Source organism: Lithobates pipiens, unplaced genomic scaffold, assembly GCF_037356315.1.
Source record: "Lithobates pipiens isolate NorthernLeopardFrog02 unplaced genomic scaffold, aLitPip1_a1.2 Scaffold_19, whole genome shotgun sequence".
Taxonomy (NCBI): Eukaryota; Metazoa; Chordata; class Amphibia; order Anura; family Ranidae; genus Lithobates; species Lithobates pipiens.
Window position 1 is genome coordinate 244,268,996 of NW_027507764.1, and position 22,830 is coordinate 244,291,825.

The 22,830-nt window shown below is 44.7% G+C and overlaps 1 protein-coding gene across 5 annotated transcripts in view; it reads right to left on the minus strand.

Annotated features, from left to right (window-relative positions):
- The window catches only part of TRIO (trio Rho guanine nucleotide exchange factor), a 751,422-nt gene that overhangs the window by 467,204 nt on the left and 261,388 nt on the right, over positions 1–22,830 (minus strand). For all 5 annotated transcript variants that reach the window (XR_013277581.1, XM_077491869.1, XM_077491868.1 and 2 more), the window contains exon 19: positions 12,871–12,980. Coding sequence is in view for 4 of the 5 variants with exons in the window: in XM_077491869.1 (XP_077347995.1) it covers positions 12,871–12,980 (110 nt within the window). In the remaining variant the exon portion in view is untranslated. The remainder of the gene's footprint in view (positions 1–12,870; positions 12,981–22,830) is intronic.

Genomic DNA, 22,830 nt, shown 5'->3' on the forward strand with positions numbered 1-22,830 from the left:
AGACCGGATATGACATAAAGAAATGGGAATGAGGCTTGACTGTCATAGCCATATACTGGATATGACAGCGGAAGTGAGGCGTGGTTGCTGTGGGCACAGCTATTGAGTGATGATGCCGGACCGGAAGCCAGCCGAGAGTGAGAGCGAGGCTTGGCTTCAATGGACGGCCGTAAACCGGAAGTGGGGCGGGAGAAGTCCCAATATAGTATTCCATGTCCATTTCCCCTTTTTTAACCTTTTTTTCCCAAAGAGATAGAGATATACACTAATGAAGATGGGTGCACGATACACTGAGTACAGTTGAACACCAAATACTAGTAGTTTGCACACCGGACCTCGCCGAACCGGAAGTCACAACAGACTGAAAGCGAGGCTTGGCTTCACAGGATGGTTGTAGACCGGAAGTGGGGCGGGAGGATTTCTAACATGGTGTCCCACGTTCCTCTTCCCCTCTTTTACAGTTGGAGGTATGTACTGGTGTGGATGGCTGTGTGACCCAGGAGATATAGTGGGATAACCTATACCAGTGTTTTGCACGCTTGATCATTGGTTCCATCATAGTCTGGATAGACATTAGGAAACTAATGCGATTGGTTGCCCTTTTGGGGGGGTGTGGCTCTCTGACCCAGATCCAGTCTCTGATTGGTCTAGGGGGTGGGGATCCGACCAATCAGGTATGGACATCAGAATGAGGCTTGGTTTTGGCGGGAACAGCCAGGTGCCCAGAGTGAGGTTTGGAGGGTAGAGACAATATAAATGGAGGTGACGCAGCGTGCCGCTCGTGCCCCTGGATGACGCAATTTTGTTGCGAAACGCGTAGGGCTGAGTGGTACGCTATACATCACCTCGTGTTTGTGACGGTTTCCAGGAGAACGGGTCTGTCTGTGTGCGTCCGGCCGGCGCAACGGACTTGAGGCTTATTTTCTTCTATACATTTGTAAGTGCATTTTTACTTATTTTATTTTGAGAAATAAAGGGTTTTACACTATTTGGAGCTTTATCTTCCCTTTATGGTTCCGATGTCCCTTCTTTTGAGTCCTTCTTTGGGCCTTTGAGGAATACGCTTGGGAACAGGCCTTCTTCCCAATCCCCACTGGAGTAGTGGAACTAGGAGGAAATTGAGGATCCCCCTTTGGCCGGAAGTCATTCTTACAAGTCTCGTGTGACCCTCTGTAGTGGGGGGGGGGGGGGTCATGTTTTTCTGGTAAGCGGCAAATTTTTATCACATGTTGGTGGCGGATTGAACAATTACCTTTTCATTGGACTAAGTGGCTGTTTTTCCATGAATATTGTGGTTTAGTTTTGGAAGGACTCCATCTTCACACTTTATAACAATTGTTTTTGTGGTTAATGCATACGGACTCACTTTTTAAATACTGGGTGTTTTTGTCTTATTTTCTTTTATGCCGATAGAGGCCTACATAACGGAAATTTATTTTGTAAGGGTCAATTTTTATGTTTCAAGTTTTCTATATGTGCTTTACACTATGCACACATGTTCACTAATTTATATATAGTTATTATACTGTGTTTTCAAATTTTATTTTTGTGCACAATCAGTTGTCTGCATAAGTTAAGCACGGCTTAGTAGTATATTTTTTTCATTTTTTCTGTATTTATGTGACAAAGTAAAGCCGCAGCTAAACGTTCATTCCCACAGGTATCACCTTAGAATATATATAATTTACACTTTTTCTTTTACCTTAGCGCAGTTTTTCACATTTCTTTCCTTGCACTAGTTGGGTCTGCTAGTTCCACGCAGACAGGGGAGGCCTGTTGCTCTCCCAATTCACGGTGCAAAAGTTTTTCCCACTCAGTCAGTGTCTGTGACACAAGTGCGGATGCCAGTACAGGTCGCATGGCTGACCTCACAACCAAAAACAAGGAAAGAGCCACCGCCTCGGCCTTCCTGTCCGTGGGATCCTTGAATGCAGGAGTCCCCTCAACCAGGATTGTGGTTACTTTATTTAACTTGGATACTGGTCCCTTGCAGGTGACCCCATTCCTTGTAAATTAACTTGTCAAAATAAGCCAGATACGGGAACACCTTAGGTGAACGTGCTGGATTGCCGGACCCAAAAGGGACCGGTACATCAGCAGAGGGATCTGCTGGCTCCTGAATCTTCAGGGTATCACGCACAGCTGTGATAAGTGCTCCAACAAGCGCTTTGTCGCGCCTGGACCCGGGCGGGGACTCATCCTTACTGTCCGAACGGTCCTGGTCAGCGTCATCTGACAAGACAGAGCAGTGGTCACTGGCCTCAGCAGGACCTGAGTCAGTGTTCTCCCCAGAGGACAGGCCGCTGTAAGGGTGTCTATGGGGACCACGCAGGTGACCCGGTTGAAATTGCCTGGATTTCAGGGGAAGAAACACCAGTTGCTGACCCTACCCTGTCTGCCACCCGAAGGGGACTTAGGACAGTGACAGTCCCACCCTCCTGCTGCCACTGACTGAGGGGTTCTAACCCGCTGGACTCACCGCCCTGAGGAGTACCGCGCTGTATTACAGCAGTATCTGTAGATCCCCAGCGCTCCCAGATGCCGAGGTACCAAAGCTGTGTCGGTGGCAGGCCGTCAGCCCGATCGGTGAACGATCGATGAGCGATTTGAAACACGTGTCCAGATTCACAGGAAAAACCTCCCAGCGCTCTGTGATAAAAAAAACAGGAAGCTGAAGGGCACAGGGGTTGCTGCTAGGGCACAAAAACGCGGCCCAGCTACAAGAAAATGGCCGCCAGTGTTCTAATAGAGAATCACTAGGAAAAAGGCAGCTTGAAGCACAAAGACCTGTCTGACCCTTGCCCACACTTAAAATGGCCGACGGCCAGCGTCATGAGAGGCATAGAGAAACATGTGGCAGACACAGCGCAGCACCAACACAGGGGCAAACCTCACAGGCATCCATCGGGACTAAGCTTCAGGACCCAGGCACCCCAGTACAGCTAAACCCCCAGGTGAGAGCCCAGGGCACACACACACACCGCTCAGTATCAGGGGGGGGGGGAGGAGGGGAGTCAGGGACAGGGGAGAGAAGAGAGGGGGGTGAGGGGGCCCCACGAATCGACCTCCCAGGGAATGCCCAGCTGCTCCACCCTGCCGAGACAGGGAGAGCTGTACTTACCAATTCTGAAGAGCTGGGAGACATTCCATGATAGCCAACTCCTGATCAGTACAGGGAAGACTACTGGCCCGGCATACTGTGATGCAGACATCAGTAGCCCGGTCATATGTATGTCCGGTGCATAAAAGCTCACCGACCACCTCTGGAGCTGAGGTATGTCGTGGCCTGCCGAGCCGTAGCTGCGACCTGCACACGCTTGATGGCAGGACTGGAAAGACTACAAGAATAAGTGAACCAGCCTGTCACCCAGCCGGCTGTTGATAGAAGATCACAGGATCATTCATTATGTGCAAAAGGCAAAGCTTCTGCATCAAAAAACACGGACCTATGGGCCCAAAGGGTTTCTAGGTGCATCTCCTTCACTAGGCAAAATAAAGAGAGTCTGCTAGGGCAGGCTGTGGGGGTTGTAGCCTAGGGACCGCCCCCTGGGCTGAACTAAAAGTTCTGAAGTGTTGAATTACAACTTTGCCTAGTAATCTCCAGTGATAGGGCTGACAACCCATTTTGTTACAGAGAGGAGCTGTGTCGGTCAGTGAATATAAGAGAAATATTGACAATTTGACCCAATTTGGACATTTTCACTTAGGGGTGTACTCACTCTTGTTGCCAGCAGTTTAGACATTAATGGCTGTGTGTTGAGTTGTTTTGAGGGGACAGCAAATTTACATAAAAGCTGTACACTGACTACTTTACATTGCAGCAAAGTGTCATTTCTTCAGTGTTGTTGCATTAAAAGATTTAATAAAATAGTTACAAAAATGTGAGTGTACTTACTTTTGTGAGATACTGTAAATGGTTCAACAAATAATACAATTCATCTTCAAGTGGGTCCCCCTTCCCCACAACAAAGTTTAACTATTAGTTTTGCTTAGGGGATGATGAATAAGGTAAACTATTTACTTTATAGCTCTGCTCCACTGTCTGATGCTTTGGAATGTGGATGAGCCCTCAGCATCCTTCCGTACAATGGCAGACTGCTGGCCCTGCACTGGAACAGAGAACATCAGACAGCTACAGCCAGGGCCAGTAGCATGAAGAGGAGGGAGACTAAGAGCAATGAGGGTAAAACAGAAGAAAATGGCAAAATACCTGCAAGTCTTTGCCTTGCACAAAGTGGACTGCTCTACAACACTGGATATAATGGGGTGTATTGCCAAGCATATTGTTCCATATCCTGCTTCCCCTAATATGTTACATCGCAGTGATCGCAAATCGCAATTGTGCAGGCAGGAGCAATACACCCTGCCATCCCACAAAGCTTGTGTGACATAAGGCTCTAGGGGTACACCACAAGTTTCACCTCCTATTGCTTAAAGTACTCTGCAACCTTGGAAGGCTCATAGTTCTGGGGCTTTTAGGTCACAGCAACCTTAGGTGTTCCAGTCAGAGATTTGCAAGATTTTCCCATGGAAAATTTACACTGAATTCAGTGAATACTATCTGTTTCATGCAACCATTGATGATTGAACATGGCTAGATTAGTTATGCAGGTGGCAGAATTTTTACACCATTTTGGGAACTTCAATGCTTTACACTGTCGCTGTGTGCAGGAGAGCGGCTTCTGAATATAGGGTCAGAACAGTATACATATACTAAAGCTTTGTCGGGAGCAGTTCTCCCACCAATATCCTCAGCTGTCATGTTGCAGAAATGTAGCAGCTGTGGAAGGAGGAGCCAAGAACAGCTAGGAGGAGAAAAATCGGACAAACCTGGTCATTTTAAATTCTTATTTTGTGACTCTGCAATACATAAAGTATTAGACCAGTCAAAAGCTAACTAAGCTTGAACCTACGCCAACTACATTCTAAGCCCTAAATTAACTACCCTGCAGAAGGAAGATGCATGAACTTACCTAATCTAAGGGTGCTCTGGTCGAGTTATATGATCTCCCCAACAGTTGGCTTCAGGGGAGAGGACATAGCAGTGCCTTGGCAGTGACGTCAACCATAGACTTACTTTGGGGCATCCATTGTCTCCTGTCCCTCCTCTACACTGAAACTGGGAACAGGGACCCGATTACATGACCAGAACAGAACTCCCTTAGATAAGGCAAGTATACACATCTTTCCTTTACAGAGTAGTTAGCATAGGGCATACACTGGGAGTAGGAGTAGGTTTAAGGTTCGCTAGGATTGGACCACACTAAGCTTTTAAACAAATATGCGACAGAGATCTCTCCTCAATAGCCAATCTACAGATCTGCATGTTTAACACAATAAGTTAAAGTTTTGATGCGTTTACTGAAAGTGCACCAAAGATGCAACTTGCAGGACTTGTTGCGTCTTCAGAAAATGCAGCAAAAGTGGAGAACAGAATTGAAAATCTATGGGAAACTACAGGTGCGCTGCGATTTGGCCAGTGTCAAACTGCCCTAAATGAACTTGTTGACCAGCGATGTACCCAAATTCTAGTGGTTATTGGGATGGCGTCTGCAACTGCAGTTATCCCTATAAATTCCAACGGCTTTGTCAGCTTTCCCGCCCCACCCAGATTGTCTCACAGCTATGGTAACCCAGAAGGCATGACCTGACACCACTTCCGGTTTACCTGGATGTCAATGGCACCATTTTAAAAAATTAGAAGCATTTGAAAGCACGGATCTTGGTGTTTTGAATGCTTTTAAGTTCAGAGGATGGATTTGGAGTCTTATTAGACCCCTGATCTCTCCATAAAGAGTACCTTTCACATGTCTATTGTCACAAGGATAGTTACATTCCTTTTGATGGTAAGTGATAAAAAATAAGTGCCCCCTTCCGACCATGCTCCACGCAATGGCAATCGTGCTTTGGTTCTGCATGCACGTAAACAGCAATCATCCCACAGGGGAAGTATAACCACGAATGTCAGATTATGGGCAGAAATTCTATTATTAGACCTCCTCTGTAAATTTACAGTGGTAACCTTAAAGCATCGTCTACGGACAGTAAAATGAACATTATTTTGCCCAAGGTCCCCATCAGTTACATCCACCATATCCTCCATGGGTCGACTCCCTTAACTGAGACTACACATCTGTACATGAGCAAATGGGCCCATTTGTTAAGTAAACCTATCACGGGTTCAGATGTGGGATAGAATTTGGACTTCCATCTTTAAGTCCTCTAAGTATGTTACCTCATGTTTTGGTATAAAACCCCTGACGTCATTCACAAATATGATCCTTCAGTCTCACCGCGCTGTTGGCGATGCGGGACTGAAACTGGTTCGTTATTATTTTGATATATTTTGGCAATGCTCCCTGATACGGCCCTTTTGGAGTGAGGTGGGAACATTGGTGCAGAAAGTGGTGGGGGTGCCCCTCCCGATGGATCCCTTATATTACCAACTGGGACTCTCCGTTTCTGGTTTAACTAAAAGAGCCAACCGGCTGACCTCTTATATTCTGCTAGCTGCAAAGAGACTTAGCCCACTGTGTTAGCTGTCTAATGCCCCGCCTCCTTGGCCCAGATTCTTCCAGCTGACAGTGGAAATATAGAGAATGGAATACTTAATGGCCATTGTGCATGACTCTGTCCCTCAGTTCGATAAAATCTGGGAACCCTGGGATCGGTCGGAATAGGGCTCACCCATGCCCTAATAGCTTCTATCGGGCTCCCACTCCTCATGTACTGCTCCCATTTTTGTCTTACCCACCTCTTATCTATTTGCTATGGGGTGTTCGTTACTCCTATGGAGATCTCCATCTTTAACCAGGTACCCTTTATTAAATGTTACCATGCGCTGGCTTTTCACCCTATGCTATTTGTTTCTTCCTTTTTGTGAACTAAACGTAAATTGCTTTGTTGATAAATTATGTAGTCCACGTCTGTGCACTGCATCATTGGACAATAACTCCCTGTTCTTAAATGTTCTTGTTATATTCTACATACTTTTGTGCACAGTGCATATTGAGATGCATAATTACTCTGTATTTGTTTTGAAAAACTTAATAAAAAATACAATTAAAAAAATAAAATAAAATTAACATTATTTGACACTGTTGCATGGGTATGCACAATTTTAACCACCTCACTACCAGGCACTTAAACACCTTCCTGCCCACACCAATTTTGAGCTTTCAGAGCTGTCGCACTTTGAATGACAATTGCGCAGTCATGCTACACTGTACCCAAATTAAATTTTTATAATTTTTTTCCCCACAAATAGAGCTTTCTTTTGATGGTTTGATCACCTTTACGTTTTTTTGCTAAATAAAAAAAGACCGAAAATTTTGAAAAAAAAATGTATGTTTTTTTGTTTGTACCTTGTACATTTTCTCCTTCACTGATGGGCACTGATGAGGTGGCACCAATGAAGTGGCGCTGATGAGGTGGCACTGATATGTGGCGCTGATGAGGTGGCACTGATATGTGGTGCTGATAGGTGGCACTGATGGGCGACACGGATGGACATGGATAGCTGGCACGGATGGACACGGATAGGCGGCATGAATAGGCGGCATGAATGGGCATGGATAGGCGGCACGGACGGGCACCGATAGGCGGCACGGACGGGCACCGATAGGCGGCACGGACGGGCACCGATAGGCGGCACGGACGGGCACCGATAGGCGGCACGGACGGGCACCGATAGGCGGCACGGACGGGCACCGATAGGCGGCACGGACGGGCACCGATAGGTGGCATTGTATTGTATTGTTTTGTGCTGATGGATGCCAATCAGTGATGCCCATTGTGGGCACTGACTGGCATCCCTGGTGGTCTAGGGTAGCATACCTGGTGCTGGGCATCCCTGGTGGTCCAGTGTGGGCATCCTTGGGGGGGCTGTGCTGATAATCGATGAGCACAGACCCCCCCCCCCCCCCGTCAGAGAAGCAGCCGATTGGCTCTCCTCTACTCACGCCTGACAGACGCGAGTGAGGAAAAGCCTATCACCGGCTCTTCCTATTTACACTGTGATCAGCCATGATTAGACATGGCTGATCACGTGGTAAAGAGTCTCCGTCTGAGACTCTTTACCGAGATCGTAGTTGCTGGGTGTCAGACTGAAACCCCGCAATAACGATCGCCACGATGCGGACCCCCGGGGGCGCGCAGTGGCTTGAAATCCTGAGGACATCCTATGGTCAGGATTTTGAAACCACTTTGCAGCCGTCATTTGCCTATAGGGCGAGCGGCAAGTGGTTAAAGAGTGACATGTTTAGTGTAACATCATGTATATTTTACAAACAATTTGGCTATGTATCGTGGTTTTTGAGCATAAAAAAAAAATTTCAAAAAAATAAAAAATGCATTTGAAAAACCTCTGCCCTAATACCGCATAACAAAAAAAAAGCAAAACCCACCAATTTATTCTCTAGAACCTCTGCTTTAAAAAACGATCTAATGTTTGGGGGTTCAAAGTATTTTTTCTAGAAAAGTATGCAGATTGTTACATGTAAACAAAAAGTGCCAGAAAAGGCCGGGAGCTCAACTGGTTATGAAACACTGCAATAACAAATCGAAATAGGGCGCATGCGTGGTTCTCGGACAGGGCGGATGTGTAGAGACTGAGTTCTGGATTGCGTCCGCTCTCCAGACCCTCGGACCACTTCTAACCGGCACCAATTGCCACGGGGGTAAGCACTAATACTCCCTGCAACACCCCAGGGGTAAGATCGTCCAGCAAAAACCCTGCTAGAAGACGTTGCTAGGCCCACGATACCAGACAGCTATGAACAAATTCCTCACTAGGAAGCAATCCCCGGTATTGTCTAATTCCGCGGACCCTTTCGCTGCTATGGACCCCTCGTTGGAGATAGATGACACGGACAGCGGCACAGCTCACATCCATGACACTCAGGCCACACCTGCAATGTCCCTCCAAGCTACACAGGCCGTATTAACCCTTTGAGCTGCTGGATGTGAAACTCCAGACCCTTCTTCACCAACTAACAAGGAACATTGCTGCAGAGGTGGGTAAGCTTTCCCAGGAATTACGGGGGGCAATTGCTCAAATAGGGGAAAGCACTGATGCTGTAGAGACTAAGATGGATGATCTTGTCCATTTTGTCCAGGAATTAGAGGAAGAAACCTCCTCACTGAAACATACTGTATTCCAACTACAACAGGAGGATCTGGAAAATAGGGAGAGAAATCGGAACCTTCGGTTTAGAGGTATACCAGAGGATGTGGGAGATAATACTCTGCGACCATACTTGCTGGGTCTCTTCAACACCCTAGTGGCCAAAATAGACTGGACCATGCTCATAGGTCCCTGGGCGCTAAACCTCCAATCTGGAGCTAGACCGAGAGATGTCATATTCCGCTTTCATTTTTATGACCGCAAAGAGGCCCTAACCCTTGCCACGTGCAATAAGTCATCCATTGAGTACAAGGGGGCAAAGATCCAGATTTAGATTTAGAATGATCTATCACCGATTACATTGGCCAAACGCAGAAATCTCCATGCAATTACTTCCCATCTACAAAACCTACACATTCCATACTTCTGGGGTTTTCCTTTTCGCCTGATAGTTCCTCGAGATGGCTCTCAGCATTGCCTTTGTGACATACATGAAGGGGAGGCATTCATTAGGGACTGCCTCCTTTGCTGGAAGATTTTATGCTCCTTTCTGCTACCATGTCGGCCCGTGCTGCCCCTACTATACCTAACTGGATGTGGACCCGGTCCAAAAAAAACAGAAGAGATCCCTCTCCACTCCTCAACACTCTTCCAGACGTCCTCCTAGAAAAGTTGACAGTTACAATCGGCTCTATCTTACAGGCAGGGCTTGCCTTCACCCTGGTGTCAGAAATTGCTTAAATAAAGGTTATACTTTTTTTTTTGTTTTTTTTTTCTTGCCGTTTTTGATCTGGACACTAGGTGGAACCTCTCTCCTAAAACTGGAGACATTACCCTGCATACCCATGGGGTATAGTTTGTATACGTTTATATACAAAGTTTACAAACGAAGTTCTTTTTCTATAATTCAGCTACCTTTACCGTTAAAAATAATTTCTCATAATATAAAGGGTCTAAATTCCATCCAGACGCGATGACTTGCCCTTAAAGACTTTAGAAGGTCGGGTGCTGATATTGTGATGATCCAGGAGACTCATTTCCAAGCTGGGGGTTTGATGAAATTTGCATCAAAACACTTTCCTAATGCTTATTTGGCCTCTGACCCCTCTGGTAAGGCCGGTGTTGCTATACGCATCAAAAAATCTTGCCCTCTAAGAGTCAAAGACAAATGCATTGACCCCCACAGGAGGTTTGTCATCCTGGTTTGTGAATATATGTCGTCATCTACGTTCACACTGGTAAATGTTTATGCACCCAATTCAGGTAAAGCTGTTTTTTTGGATACGTTTTTTGTAAGGTACAACTCTACTCTCAACCCTTTATGATAAGAGGTGGAGATTTCAATTGGATTATGTCTTACAGAAGGGATAGACACACGCTCTTTGGAGACACTACATCTCAGAGGGTGATCTCCCAGGCCACCTTCTTTAGGCAGCTAATCAGGTCTCATCAATTGGTGGATGCCTGGAGAATTAAACACCCAACGCAAAAATATACTTTTTACTCCATGGCCCATAAAATGTATTCTAGACTAGACCATTTCTTTATAAAGGCTCCTCTACTTCCCCACACAGTAGATTCTGACATCTCGCCTATTACGTGCTTCAGACCACGGCCCAATCTCATTGGACCTATCATTACAAAACTCCAACAGTAGGGCCTGCCACTGGCGGCTTAATTAATATCTTCTTAACTCTATGCCTGTCAGGGAAAGAGATTAATACTACCAAGACTGAAGTGCTTCCCTTGCACATCCCACCAGATACTCTAAAACATCTTAAAAACATATATCCCTATAAATGGTGCTCTCAAACTCTCACATACCTGGGTATTATGCTTACCTCCTCATATTCTAGTACAGTGATGGCAAACCTTGGCACCCCAGATGTTTTGGAACTACATTTCCCATGATGCTCATGCACTCTGCAGCGTAGTTGAGCATCATGGGAAATTTAGTTCCAAAACATCTGGGGTGCCAAGGTTCGCCATCACTGTTCTAGTATATACTCCGCTAACTTCCCCCTTTTGTTCCAGGACATACACCGATGCCTCCACCAGTGGGCTACATATCCTATCACATCTTATCACAATGCTGGGTAAAATTAACATTTTGAAAATGTCCGTGTTACCACAATTATACCTCTTTGAAACTTTACCATGGCAGTTCCCATTAGGTAACTCAAGGTCCTCAACAGGGTTTTTTTGAAATTTATATGGAACAACAAGACACACCGGATAGCTAAATCAGTGGTCTTTTCCCTAAAATCCCAGGGTGGTTTGGGGGCTCCTGATATAATAAAGTACAATTATGCTTCTCACCACCCGGGTGGTGATCTACTGGTCCTATCAGGTGGCTCCGAAGTGATGTTCAGAAATTGAGAGGGATGCTATATATCCGTTACATCCTTGCTCCATGGTATGGTCCCGCTCCCTACTAAATGATCCCGTACTGAAACATGTGTTTAGCGCCAATGCTATTTACCTTGTCCTTATGAGGTAAATGTGTGTTGAAATACCCACTCTCCTCAGCTTGCCCTCCTCTTTGTAATATACTGTTGAACCCAGCCTTACCAGACAGTTTAGCGTTTGGACGCTTATTGCCTTGGATGCAGATGCCCCTCTTTCAATTATGCAACCTGGTGCATTTGGTTACTCGAAAATGACATGCCTTTGCGACATTACAAGAAAAATTCTCTATTCCTAAAAGCCTATATTATGTTTACCTTCAAATTAGGCATTTTTTTTCCACTCATTATCCCTGACTCTAGCCCCGGACACAACCATCACCTTTGAACATCTATGCGCTGAGGGCCCTCATCATTTACATTTAATATCCTCCATATATCACATCCTGCATGATTCCACAAAAGTATTACCTGATACCTATTTATGCGTAAATGGAATTTGCTATTGGGACGTACTATTCCTATGCAGTTATGGGCCAAAATATGGGTGTCCACTTTTAAATCTTCCAAATGTGCTTTCCAGGGAGAGAGAGCGGTTAAGGTTCTAATATTTTGGTATAGAACCCCGGAGCGTATTCATCATACAAATCCCATCCTCTCATCTAGGGGTTGGAGGTCTGGTACGGAGACAGGTACACACTTTCATATTTTCTGGATCTGTTTGTCTATACATTGGTCAGACGTTATGCAAACTCTTCAGATTTTAACAGGCCTGCCACTCCCCTTAGATCCCATTCATTACCTACTAGGACTCCCCTTCCCAGGTACTTCCAAATCAACTAAACGTCTGATTTCCTAAATTCTTCTAGCAGCCAAGAGGACTATACCACTATATTGGCTGTCCACTACCCCTCCCTCCCACTTACAATTTCTATAAACTATAGCAGAGATTAAGAGGATGGAATTTCTCACAGCCTCAGCTCACGATTTGGTCTCTCAGTTCAATAAAATTTGGGAGTTTTGGGACCGAAATACGGGGATCACACAAACTGAAAGATTTTTGAATAAATATGATAGTGAAGCTAAGTTTTTCCTCTATATGCGCTTTTCTTTCTCTTCTCCCTTGGAACTGTTTTTTTGTGGACCCTTCATGGAACTTGTCATCTTTTTATCCTGATTCTTTTTGTACTTATTTTACTTTGGTCTTCGATGTACATCCTGTGACATACCTGTTAAACCTTTAATGTGTTCTTTTCTTGAACTAATAAAAATTACAATTAGAAAAGCAAAAACAACTCAAAATACATTGCATGTTATTTATCTTTAATCATTTGTACTCACTTGTTATGAAACTCATAAATTTCCTGCATGTTCCCAAAAATAATGTGCTCCTTATTTGCTATACCAGGTGGAAGGTCTTCAACGCCACTTGTCATTTCCCATAGGTATGTCTGAAAAAACATATAAAAGAAAAAGAAATTAGGATTTTTTGTTTACCCGTAAAATTATTTTCCTGCAGTAAATCATAGGACAGACTACTACAAATTCATGACTACTTCAGCTGAATGAACATTGGTCAAAACAAGGCAGGAATCCCCACCTAGGCATAAGCCTTCCCAGGTCAGCTAAGCCTCAGTTTTGTAGCAAGCATAAAGAACAGGGAAGAGGGGAGGGATGTACTACAAGAAAAGGATTTTATAGATAAAAGGAAAAATCCTATTTTCTTAATTGTATAACACAAAAAGGTTCATATACATGTCTACTTGAAATGTCCAAAGCACTAAACATGAGGGGTGGGTAATGCAGCAATAAAGCAAACATGCCCAAAACCCCAAAACAGAACAAGGAAACTCCACTACAATGCTGCCTACAGAAACTTACACCCAAAACTGGAATCAACAGACATGTGAATATCTACCTGCCAGAGGTAAATATAAAAAAGGTTAGATGGTGAACAGTCTAGGAAGCACTAACATCCCTTAAAGGGCACTCTCTAAATTTGCCTTTTTTCAGAGAAGTTCCACTTCAGCTAACAAATACTTGAGCCTAAGGATCTTTCTCATGCGGGCAGACATAGTGCTCAACCTTTGAAGCTGCCATACGGAATCCACCAAGGTATCTAATGGAAACTCAAGATTCACAGAAAACCTTCCCAGAGATGTCAAATGGCAAAAATCTCCGTGTGTGATTCTATGGAAGAGAGCATACACTTTAAACAGATCTTATGGTCTTGGTGAACTCTAACCACCGGCTGCAGAGCAGCTCCTACTAAAGAAGATGCCTTAAAGAGGGCCTCTAACCTCTTATCTGCAAATTTAAAGACTTGCCAACTTAAATGGCGCTTGGAGTAAGGTGGTTGGCAAAAGGCTTAAAACCCCTGTGTAAAACAAGGCCAACCCTTAAAGGTCAAGGCGGCCAGCTTGAAAAACCTCATGGCAGGTGGTCGCTGTTTTATGGGAGTGGCCTTACAAGAATGAAAGGACCACTTATGCACAAAAAAAATGTATTTTGCATAGAGGGTTCTGGGTTTGCAAGACTGGGTGCGATGAGTGCTCGTCCAACACCTTGATGATTTCATCCAACGTGGTACTAAATAGTTGATTTTGAGGGTTTTCTTAGATGTTTGGCTGGCCAACCAGCATTTAGGCCATATAAACCTCTTCATAATTACATGCTGTAGGTTAAACTAATGTAACACACTAAACAGCTGGAATCGAGTTCTGCCTTGCGTTAATATTTGAGCAATTCCCAGAAAGTCACTCTGATACGATCCTGACACAAAAATCTTTTTGTGATACGTCAGAGCCTTGTTGCCTGTGATGCCTGAGCAAAAACCAAAACTCGACATGAGGGAACCAGTGAATATATAGAGATTGTAATTTGTCAGATCGATCCTTGATAAAAGGGGCATCCTTTACAGGAATGACAGTTCGTGTGATAAATTAGTTGATCCAACAAAAGGTAAAGCTCACTTTTTGGGGAAAAAACAAAACAAAAAACTAATGGGTTCATGACCCGTCTTCTTAAGTCTTAGTTTTTTTTTTTTAACCACAAAGCAGCTAGGTTTGATGCACTAGGTTTGCCTGCCTGCCACAATGCGATCATAGATAGAAAAGCCTTTAAGAGGGGAAAATAAATGGTCAAGGTATTTCTACACTTTGTAGTAGAAACAAACTTGGATGATAAGGAAATATATTAGCTGAACTGGGATATACAGGAGTAACAGCTACTAGGGGGACCCTGGCCATTTTTTCATTTCTACTGTGTCCAGTCCTGAAGAAAGCAGCAATTCCATATTACATAGCCCGAAGAGCAAGTATAATTCTACAAGTTTTGCTAAAATCTCAAACCATATTCTATGCTGACAAATTCTGTATGTTGAAAACTACAAGTGGTCAGAGTTCATAGCTTTGGAGAAAAAGAAAAGGCAAGCATGTTAAACCTAGTGCATCAAAAACAAATATCTTAAAGCGGGAGTTCGGCTGTTTTTTTTTTTTTTTTTTTACAAATACTACAAGCTACAAATACTGCAGCTGCTGACTTTTAAAATAAGGACACTTACCCCGCCCAGCGCGCCCGCGATGTCGGCACCCGAAGCCGATCTCTCGATCGACTCTCGGGTGCTGCCGCCGCCATCTTGGGTATGGTAATCAGTAAGTGGAGCATTGCGGCTTCACTTCCCACTTCCCTACTGCGCATGCACGAGTTGCGCTGCGCAATAAGGATGGTCCCCGCTGTCCCTGGGATCTGTGTGTTTCCCAGCGGACAGCGGGGGACTCAAAGGAAGTGGCGTAAATATCCGCAGATTCTGCGGATATCTATGCCGGAAGTGGGTGCAAATACCTGTACTGTACAGGTATCTGCACCCCCTCCCCCCTGAAAGGTGCCAATCGTGGCGCCGGAGGGGGGGGAGGGTTCCGATGAGCGGAAGTTCCACTTTAGGGTGGAGCCCCGCTTTAAGCTAGGAAAGCTGCTATGTGGCAAAAAAAAAAAACCTAAGAGATGTAAGAAGACAGGTCATAAAGCCATTTGATTTTTTTGGTGGAGCACTGTAAATAAATGCAGAAAACAATTTATGTAGTCTATGTGCATGCTTTACCTGAATCCTAGACTGCCATTATGATGAATCTAAAAGTCAAAAGTTCACCAATTCACATACTACAAACAATGCCTTTTTCTAATGTGGAAAAGGTTATAGGCTGGTAAGAAGCTTTTAAATATCTGTGATACAGTGTGTGTGCATGTGCGTGTGCGTGCGCGCGCGCGCGTGTGTGTGCGCAGTGACGTAGCTAGCACATCTGGCACCCGTTGCTGGTCATTTTTTGCCCCCTGCCCCAAGAAAAATGGCATGTGGCAACATAGTGGCACCACGCCAAAACTATGGGTGTGGTCAGATTGCTTCAGCAGTGGAAGGGGCTTAAATGGCCATATGATTTAACGACTGTGCTGTAAGCGAGTATGTAAAAGATAGCACAAACCTCAGTACACTCATTTTAATAAAATAAAACTGTTCCATTGTATATCCTTTGCTACACACAGCTTAAAGTGATATTAAAATCGTGTTTGTGAAACTGGGCAAAAATGCTGCTTTGCCAGATTCATATAGGCCCATTTCCCTGCTCAAAGCAGATATCAAGCTACTGGCTCGGATGCTGGCAACTAGATTAGCAGGCAATAAACAAACTAGTGTACAGGGACCAATCAGGGTCCATCCCCAGTAAATCAACGGCCCAAAACATTAGGAGGATTTTCCTTCTTCCTAAACCTACAGCTCCCTGTTGACAATCCAGGCAACAGAGCTATATTTTCACTGGAAGCAGCTAAGGCCTTTGACAGTGTCGAGTGGCCTTACCTGTGAAAAGTGCTAGAACATATGAGTCTGGGGGCAAATTTCATCAGATGGGTCCAGCTACTGTATGTCGCACCAATGGCTAGGATCAGAATTAACGGGGGGCCCCTGCTGTTTGCCCTGGCCTTGGAACCCCTGGCAGCACAGATACAGGGAGACACAAACATAATAGGGTTCACAAGAAGAGCAGGGGCACAGACGTGGTGTCAATCTACGCAGATGATACCCTACTTTATTTGGGGGACACACAGGGTACCCTACAAAAATGTCATGACCCTTATCAAAGACTTTGGAGAACTATCAGACTTTCTCATTAATTGGAATAAGTCGGTGCTACTGCTAGTTGATCCCATCACATACCCACTCCCTAAAGGTGCGGAGATGGTGGCAATAGTATCCTCTATGTCCCCAGACCCGTCTCAATACAGTGCTCTTAATTCTAGCTCCACTACTCAGCAAATTCCGTGAAAAATGTACCTCTTGGCGCAAACTGCCATTTTCAGTAGTAGGGAGAATTAATCTTATTAAAATGGTATGGGCAACACAATTATGTGTTCAACAATTCCCTTGTATGGATCACTTGAAGATGGTTTGACTGGATTCCCAATTTAGGGATCTGATACAAAAAAAATAGCGAGGATTTGTTTATTGACACTACAATATAGAGAAGATGAACAAGGTCTGGCGGTCCCTAGAGCCTACTACCTAGCATCCCAGCTTCAGCAGCTGGCAGGCTGGGGCGTGATAGATCTAGCGGACCCCATCCATAGACTCCTAGCCACGCGGGATGAGAATATGACAGTTTTTGCGTGTCTGGAAGCAGGATACATGCACTTAGACCCTGAGGCCTCCATGGTGAGGATGCTAAAAACTATGGGCTTATACCCAAAAAAATGTTAGGGATAAGGGGCTTTTCTTAACCACATACCAATATGGTGCAATTTTAACTACAAATACTAAAACTCAAGGGGTTCAGGAATTGGGAAATGTTAGGAATTTGCTATCTGTCACAACAATACAACGTACCAAATCTCAAGTCCTTTATGGAAGTCCAAAAAGAATTTGACATACCACGCATCAACTTTTTAAAAATATTTGCAGTTACAACACGCACTAAACACAATCAAACCATGCCCTCCCTTCATTTGACTGACCATACATTGATACAGGGGATCTTTATTGAAGACAAAAAGGGAATGATCTCTAGATGCTATAATATTCTCCTTAATGTCATACAGGACCCCACCAGCCTCCCCTGTAGGCGAGGTTGGGAGGGGGATATAGGGACCATAGATGGGGAGACATGGGATGTTTGTCTCTCCTCTACCCCTTTGGTGTCAGTGTCTGCCTCTCAAAAATTGTCACATTTATACATGCTATACAGAGCATATAGGACTCCCATATGGCTGCACATATAGGGGATTAGGGATACTCCACTCTGTCCGAAATGTGAAGGTGATCATGGTGACCTAATCCACATGTTGTGGAAGTGCCCCAAATGTTTCCATTATTGGAAGGAAGTTTTAGACACGATATCTCAGGTTTATATGATAACTATTCCACCGGAACCAGTTGTCTGCTGGGCGCACTGGACGAGGAGGCTCTAGCCCCCCTCGGCTCATATAGTGGCCCTGAAATTGGTGTATGTTGCACGCAAACTAATTGCCCAACTGTGGATCACACCCAGGGTGCCCACTACGAGGCAATGGGTGGAACAAGTTAAACTACTAATAAGAGAGAAATTAACACACCAACACAGAAATGTCCCACGTAAATTTTACTCATTATGGCAGGCCTGGCTGGATGTCCCAGGATTGGCACCACATCAGCCGATTAAGGACAGGCTACTACAAGGGTAGGGGACATGAACTACAAATTAGTGTCTACCAATGCTTGGTGACATATATAATCGAAGGGCATATAGAGAACCCTCGTGGGTCCAGGTAACTACTTTGATCAGGTTCATCACACCCTCAAGGCTCTGAGGGTCTAAAAGAGTTTAACTGTTTCTTTTCCTTTTCTTATACGTTTTATTATAGAACACAATACTAGAAAAAGTACTTACAAGGTTCTGTATACACTGTACCAACTGACAGCATACTACGGAATATCAAACGTTTTACCCCCTTTTTTTGCAACTGTATACTGAACGTCATATACCATGTACTGTGAAAGTTAAAATAAAACCTTTTTTCTGATAATAAAAAAAAAAAGTCTTGTTTGTTTTTTTAAAACAACATGTTATATTTACCTACTCCCTTCCCGGGTGCCCCCACAGCAAGCAGCTTGCTATAGGGGCATCTAAGCAGGCGTACTTCCACCCACTCTGTCTCCTGATTGGCTCACTGGCTGTGATTGACAGCAGTGGGAGTCAATGGCTCATACTGCTGACAAAAGCCAATCAGGAGTGAGTGTCCCCTGGAGAGCAAAGGCTCTCACGGACATCAGTGGATCAAGAGGGGGCTCAGGTGAGTATTAGGTGGGGCTGGGGGGACTGCTGCACACAGAAGGTTTTTTTACCTTCATGTATGAAGGTAAAAACCTTGTGCCTTTACAACCACTTTAACAAAGCAGGCGCTGTACTTAGAATGCAGTAGTCAGGAGTAAGAAATGTTAAAGACAGTGAGGGGAATGTATCAAAACTAGTGCAGTCAGAATCTCGAACAGCTGTGCATGGCAACAAATTGGCTTTCATCTTCAGCTTTGAAAAAATTAAAGCTATGAGCTGATTTGGTTGCCATGCACACCTGTTCCAGATTCTGTCTGCTCTAGTTTTGATAAATTCCCCTAAGAGCTCATTCAGACAGGCCCTGAGACAGGTCCTGTATGCTGAGCTACGTTTTGCTGCATCTGCATGCAGAGAGCTTCACCTATTGAAGTGGGTGCACAGATCCGAATGCAGACACTGTGCGTTCGGATACATGCATCCCTTCCTGTCTACGTATCAAATTTTGACATTCGACTATGTCCATGCAGTCCCAATTGACTTTGACTGGACTGCCTGTACAGAGATGCACAGAACACCAAGTATCCTCACACTGGGCATGGATGCATATGTTCCATGTGAATGAGGCCTAATTGTTATGTGGGCCAGATAGCAGGAAAGAAGAGATGTCAGATATGGGAATCATTTCTTTTTAATCATACATAGGGGGCACAGTGGTGTAGTGGTTAGCACTCTCACCTAGCAGTAAGAAGGGTCGCTGGTTCAAATCCCAACCACGACTCTACCTGCCTGGAGTTTACATGTTCTCCCTGTGCCTGCGTGGGTTTCCTCCGGGTACTCCGGTTTCCTCCCACAAACCAAAGACATGCAGGTAGGTTAATTGGCTTCTATCAAAAATTGGCCCTAGTATATGAATGGGTACCTTGGATTGTGGGCTCCTTGAGGGTAGGGACCAATGTGAGTGTGTAATGTACAGGGATAGGGACAATTGTAGACACTCAGGTTGAACTGGATGGACTGGTGTCTTTATTCAACCTTACTAACTATGAAACTATGAAACTATGAAACATAGATAGATGAATGCTACATCTGTCCCCTCGCCAGCTCAAAGGCTGAGAACCGAGTAATCAAACACCACTGATCGCTCAGTGCTCCCTGAGCAGAGAGCTGGTGACTGTTAGTCTCTGGCTCTCTGCTCTGTCGCCCCCCCCCCCTGCTTACTGAAACACTGGGTTGTGGCTGTCCAGGCAAGTGAGTAGATCCTGACCATAAGGATGCAACCTTTGCCTAGCCTGGACCAGCTCTGGGATGACAGCCCACTGTCAGCTGAAAATGGATAACAGAAGTGCAAAACAACCTGCACTGCTGTGATCCACAGGACAAGTAGAGCCAAACAAGCAAGATCCAGGTTCTTTCTCCCTGGCAGGTCCTTCAGACACCTGCTTCCCTAGTCCAGGGCCGCCAGGCACCCTCTCTCCTAATCTGGGACCTCCAGGCACTTAATTCAGTATCTCCCTTGTAACCCCCCCATACAGGAGCCTTTGCCACCCCAACCACCATTTCCAAGTCAAGGACCTCTTCTTCTGCACCCCACCCCCCCACCTTGTCCGAGACCTCCTCTACAACAACCCCCCCCCCCCTTCCTCAAGTTCAGAGCCTTCTCTGCATCCTGCTCTCCGAATCCAGGTCCTTTGCCACACTAACCCCACTTTTCAAGTCCAGGGCCTCCTCTACACCCCCCCCCCCCCCAGTCTAGGGCTCTTGGTGTATTCCATTGCTAGACCAGGTCCTCCTCTGCACCTCCTAGTCCAGGGCCTCCTATGCACTCCCCTATATGTCAAGAGCCTCCTCTCCTAATCCAAGGTCTTTGCCACACCAACCCTTTTCTAGTCCAGGGCCTCCGATGCACCCCCCCCCCCCCACTCCAGTGCTTCCTCTGCATATCCCCAGTCCAGGGCCTCCTCTGCACCACCACCCCCAGCCCAGGTCCTCCTCCACACCTCTCTCATCCCCTCAGCCCAAGGCCCCCACTGCACTGGTTCACATACTACGTGCATAATTAAATGCTCAGTTACATAAGTAACACTTGCAAACTTAAAATTCACTAAAAAGGTGTGCCAGATAAAAAAAAAAGATAGCCAGAATGAACAAGTATGCCATCAACTTATCAAATAAAAGTTTTAGGCAGGTGTAAAGAAAAGCTATAAAGAATGCTTTCAAAAATATATATTTTAAATGTTTTTTTTTTTTATTTACAAAATGCAAAGTGAGCAAACAGAAGAAAAATCTAAATCAAATCAACATTTAGAGTAACCACCGTTTGGATTCAAGCCAGCATAAATTTTTCTAGGTATACATGCACACAGTTTTTGAACTCGGCAGGTAGGTTGTTCCAATTACCAATTAGGTTGTTCCAATTATTTGCATTAAAGGGGGCTGACTTATGCAAAGCATAGGGATTGAAGATATAGCCAGTCCTTAAGCTTAGGGAAGCTCACCAATCAGAGCCACGCTATGCCAACCAATGAGGCATCAGTCTGTAATGATATACACAGACTAGATGGGAGGGAAACATACACCTTATAGGAGAGCAGCGATCAGAATGGAACCTTGGTGCAAAGAGTAATTAGGGGAAAGGTCCTTTACTTGTAACTAAATATGTTTGTAGATTAATGTTTTAAGGAATACTCTGTATTCCTTTATGTAATGCTCTCATTTCAACCTAATATTTTCTTCCTTGGTGGAGACTATAGATTGATTGTTGTGTATTAGGAAGACCTTCAACTACTCACCAATAAATGTGGTTATTTTGTTAAAGCTTTCACTCATGGTCAAAGAACTCATTTAACCCAAATCATATCTGAGCAATATTAAATCTCAAATATAGTAGACAGGGAACAGAGCATTCTGGCAATCAAATGTCTGGATCTTAATGTTCCAGACAGAATGATCCTCTACCAAAGACCTAGAGTAGGAATGTACATAGGGATCATGCCTTGACCTAGATACAACTTCCTCCTGCAGAAATGTATCAAAGGAAAATCTGGAACAGACTGCTTCTTGAACAAAGATTATTGAGGTATACCGAGATTAGGACCCCTGTTCAGCAAGTCCAGAACTGGAGCTGGGAGCTTTGTGAACCTTCAGAGCTCTGGCCAGCGCAAAGAGGAGAGTCACAAAAATAAAGATGACTTTGCACTGCAGTTTGAAAAAATGGCACATGAAGATATGCGTCATTGATGACTATGGATCCCAAAATCTACCTCTCGCAGAGATCAACAATAAATAGACAGAGCCTATCTGAAACAGAAGAATGTTCACCGGATTAAGCGCTAAGCCAGACCTTATGTCCCCATTTGGTTTTGGGACCGCTACCGGTTGAGGGTTTTTTTTTTGTTTGTTTTTTTTAATAATGAGTCAATACCTTTTGCTCAAAGAGTCAAATGCAAGGCAAAATGACGACTCTAGCAGATCCGAAGGCCAAAAAAGGCGTACCTAACCTACCAAGCTCTTGCTGGCTAAAGATGGAACAAAACCACCTCAGAGACTGCCTTAAGATCTTCTGGCCTGAGATACTCTCAAAACATAGCAGCCTAAGATGCCTCCCTCACACCGGTGGGGAAAAGCTTACTAGGCTTATACTAACTAGGCTTAATACTAGTTAGGCTTCAATCAACAGAGATCAGGCATGATAAAGGTAATGCGGCCGCAGTCCATCTGATGAAAAATGAATGTGTCAGGAAAATACTGCAACGCCAAACACCACAGTGGCTCAGATGCATCTGACTCCACCGCTAGATCACAACCTGAGAGCGGTGATCCTGCTTCCCCTGGCTGCCTCTCCTTTCTGGAACCATTTAACTGGTATAACAGGTAAATAACCCAGCAACTATATTAGCCAAGCTAATACACAGTCCTCCAAGTATGCAGGCCTAAAACAATGTTGGTTTACCACTATGCAACCCCTTACGTAGGTACGTATGCAGATACCCAGGCATGCTATTAT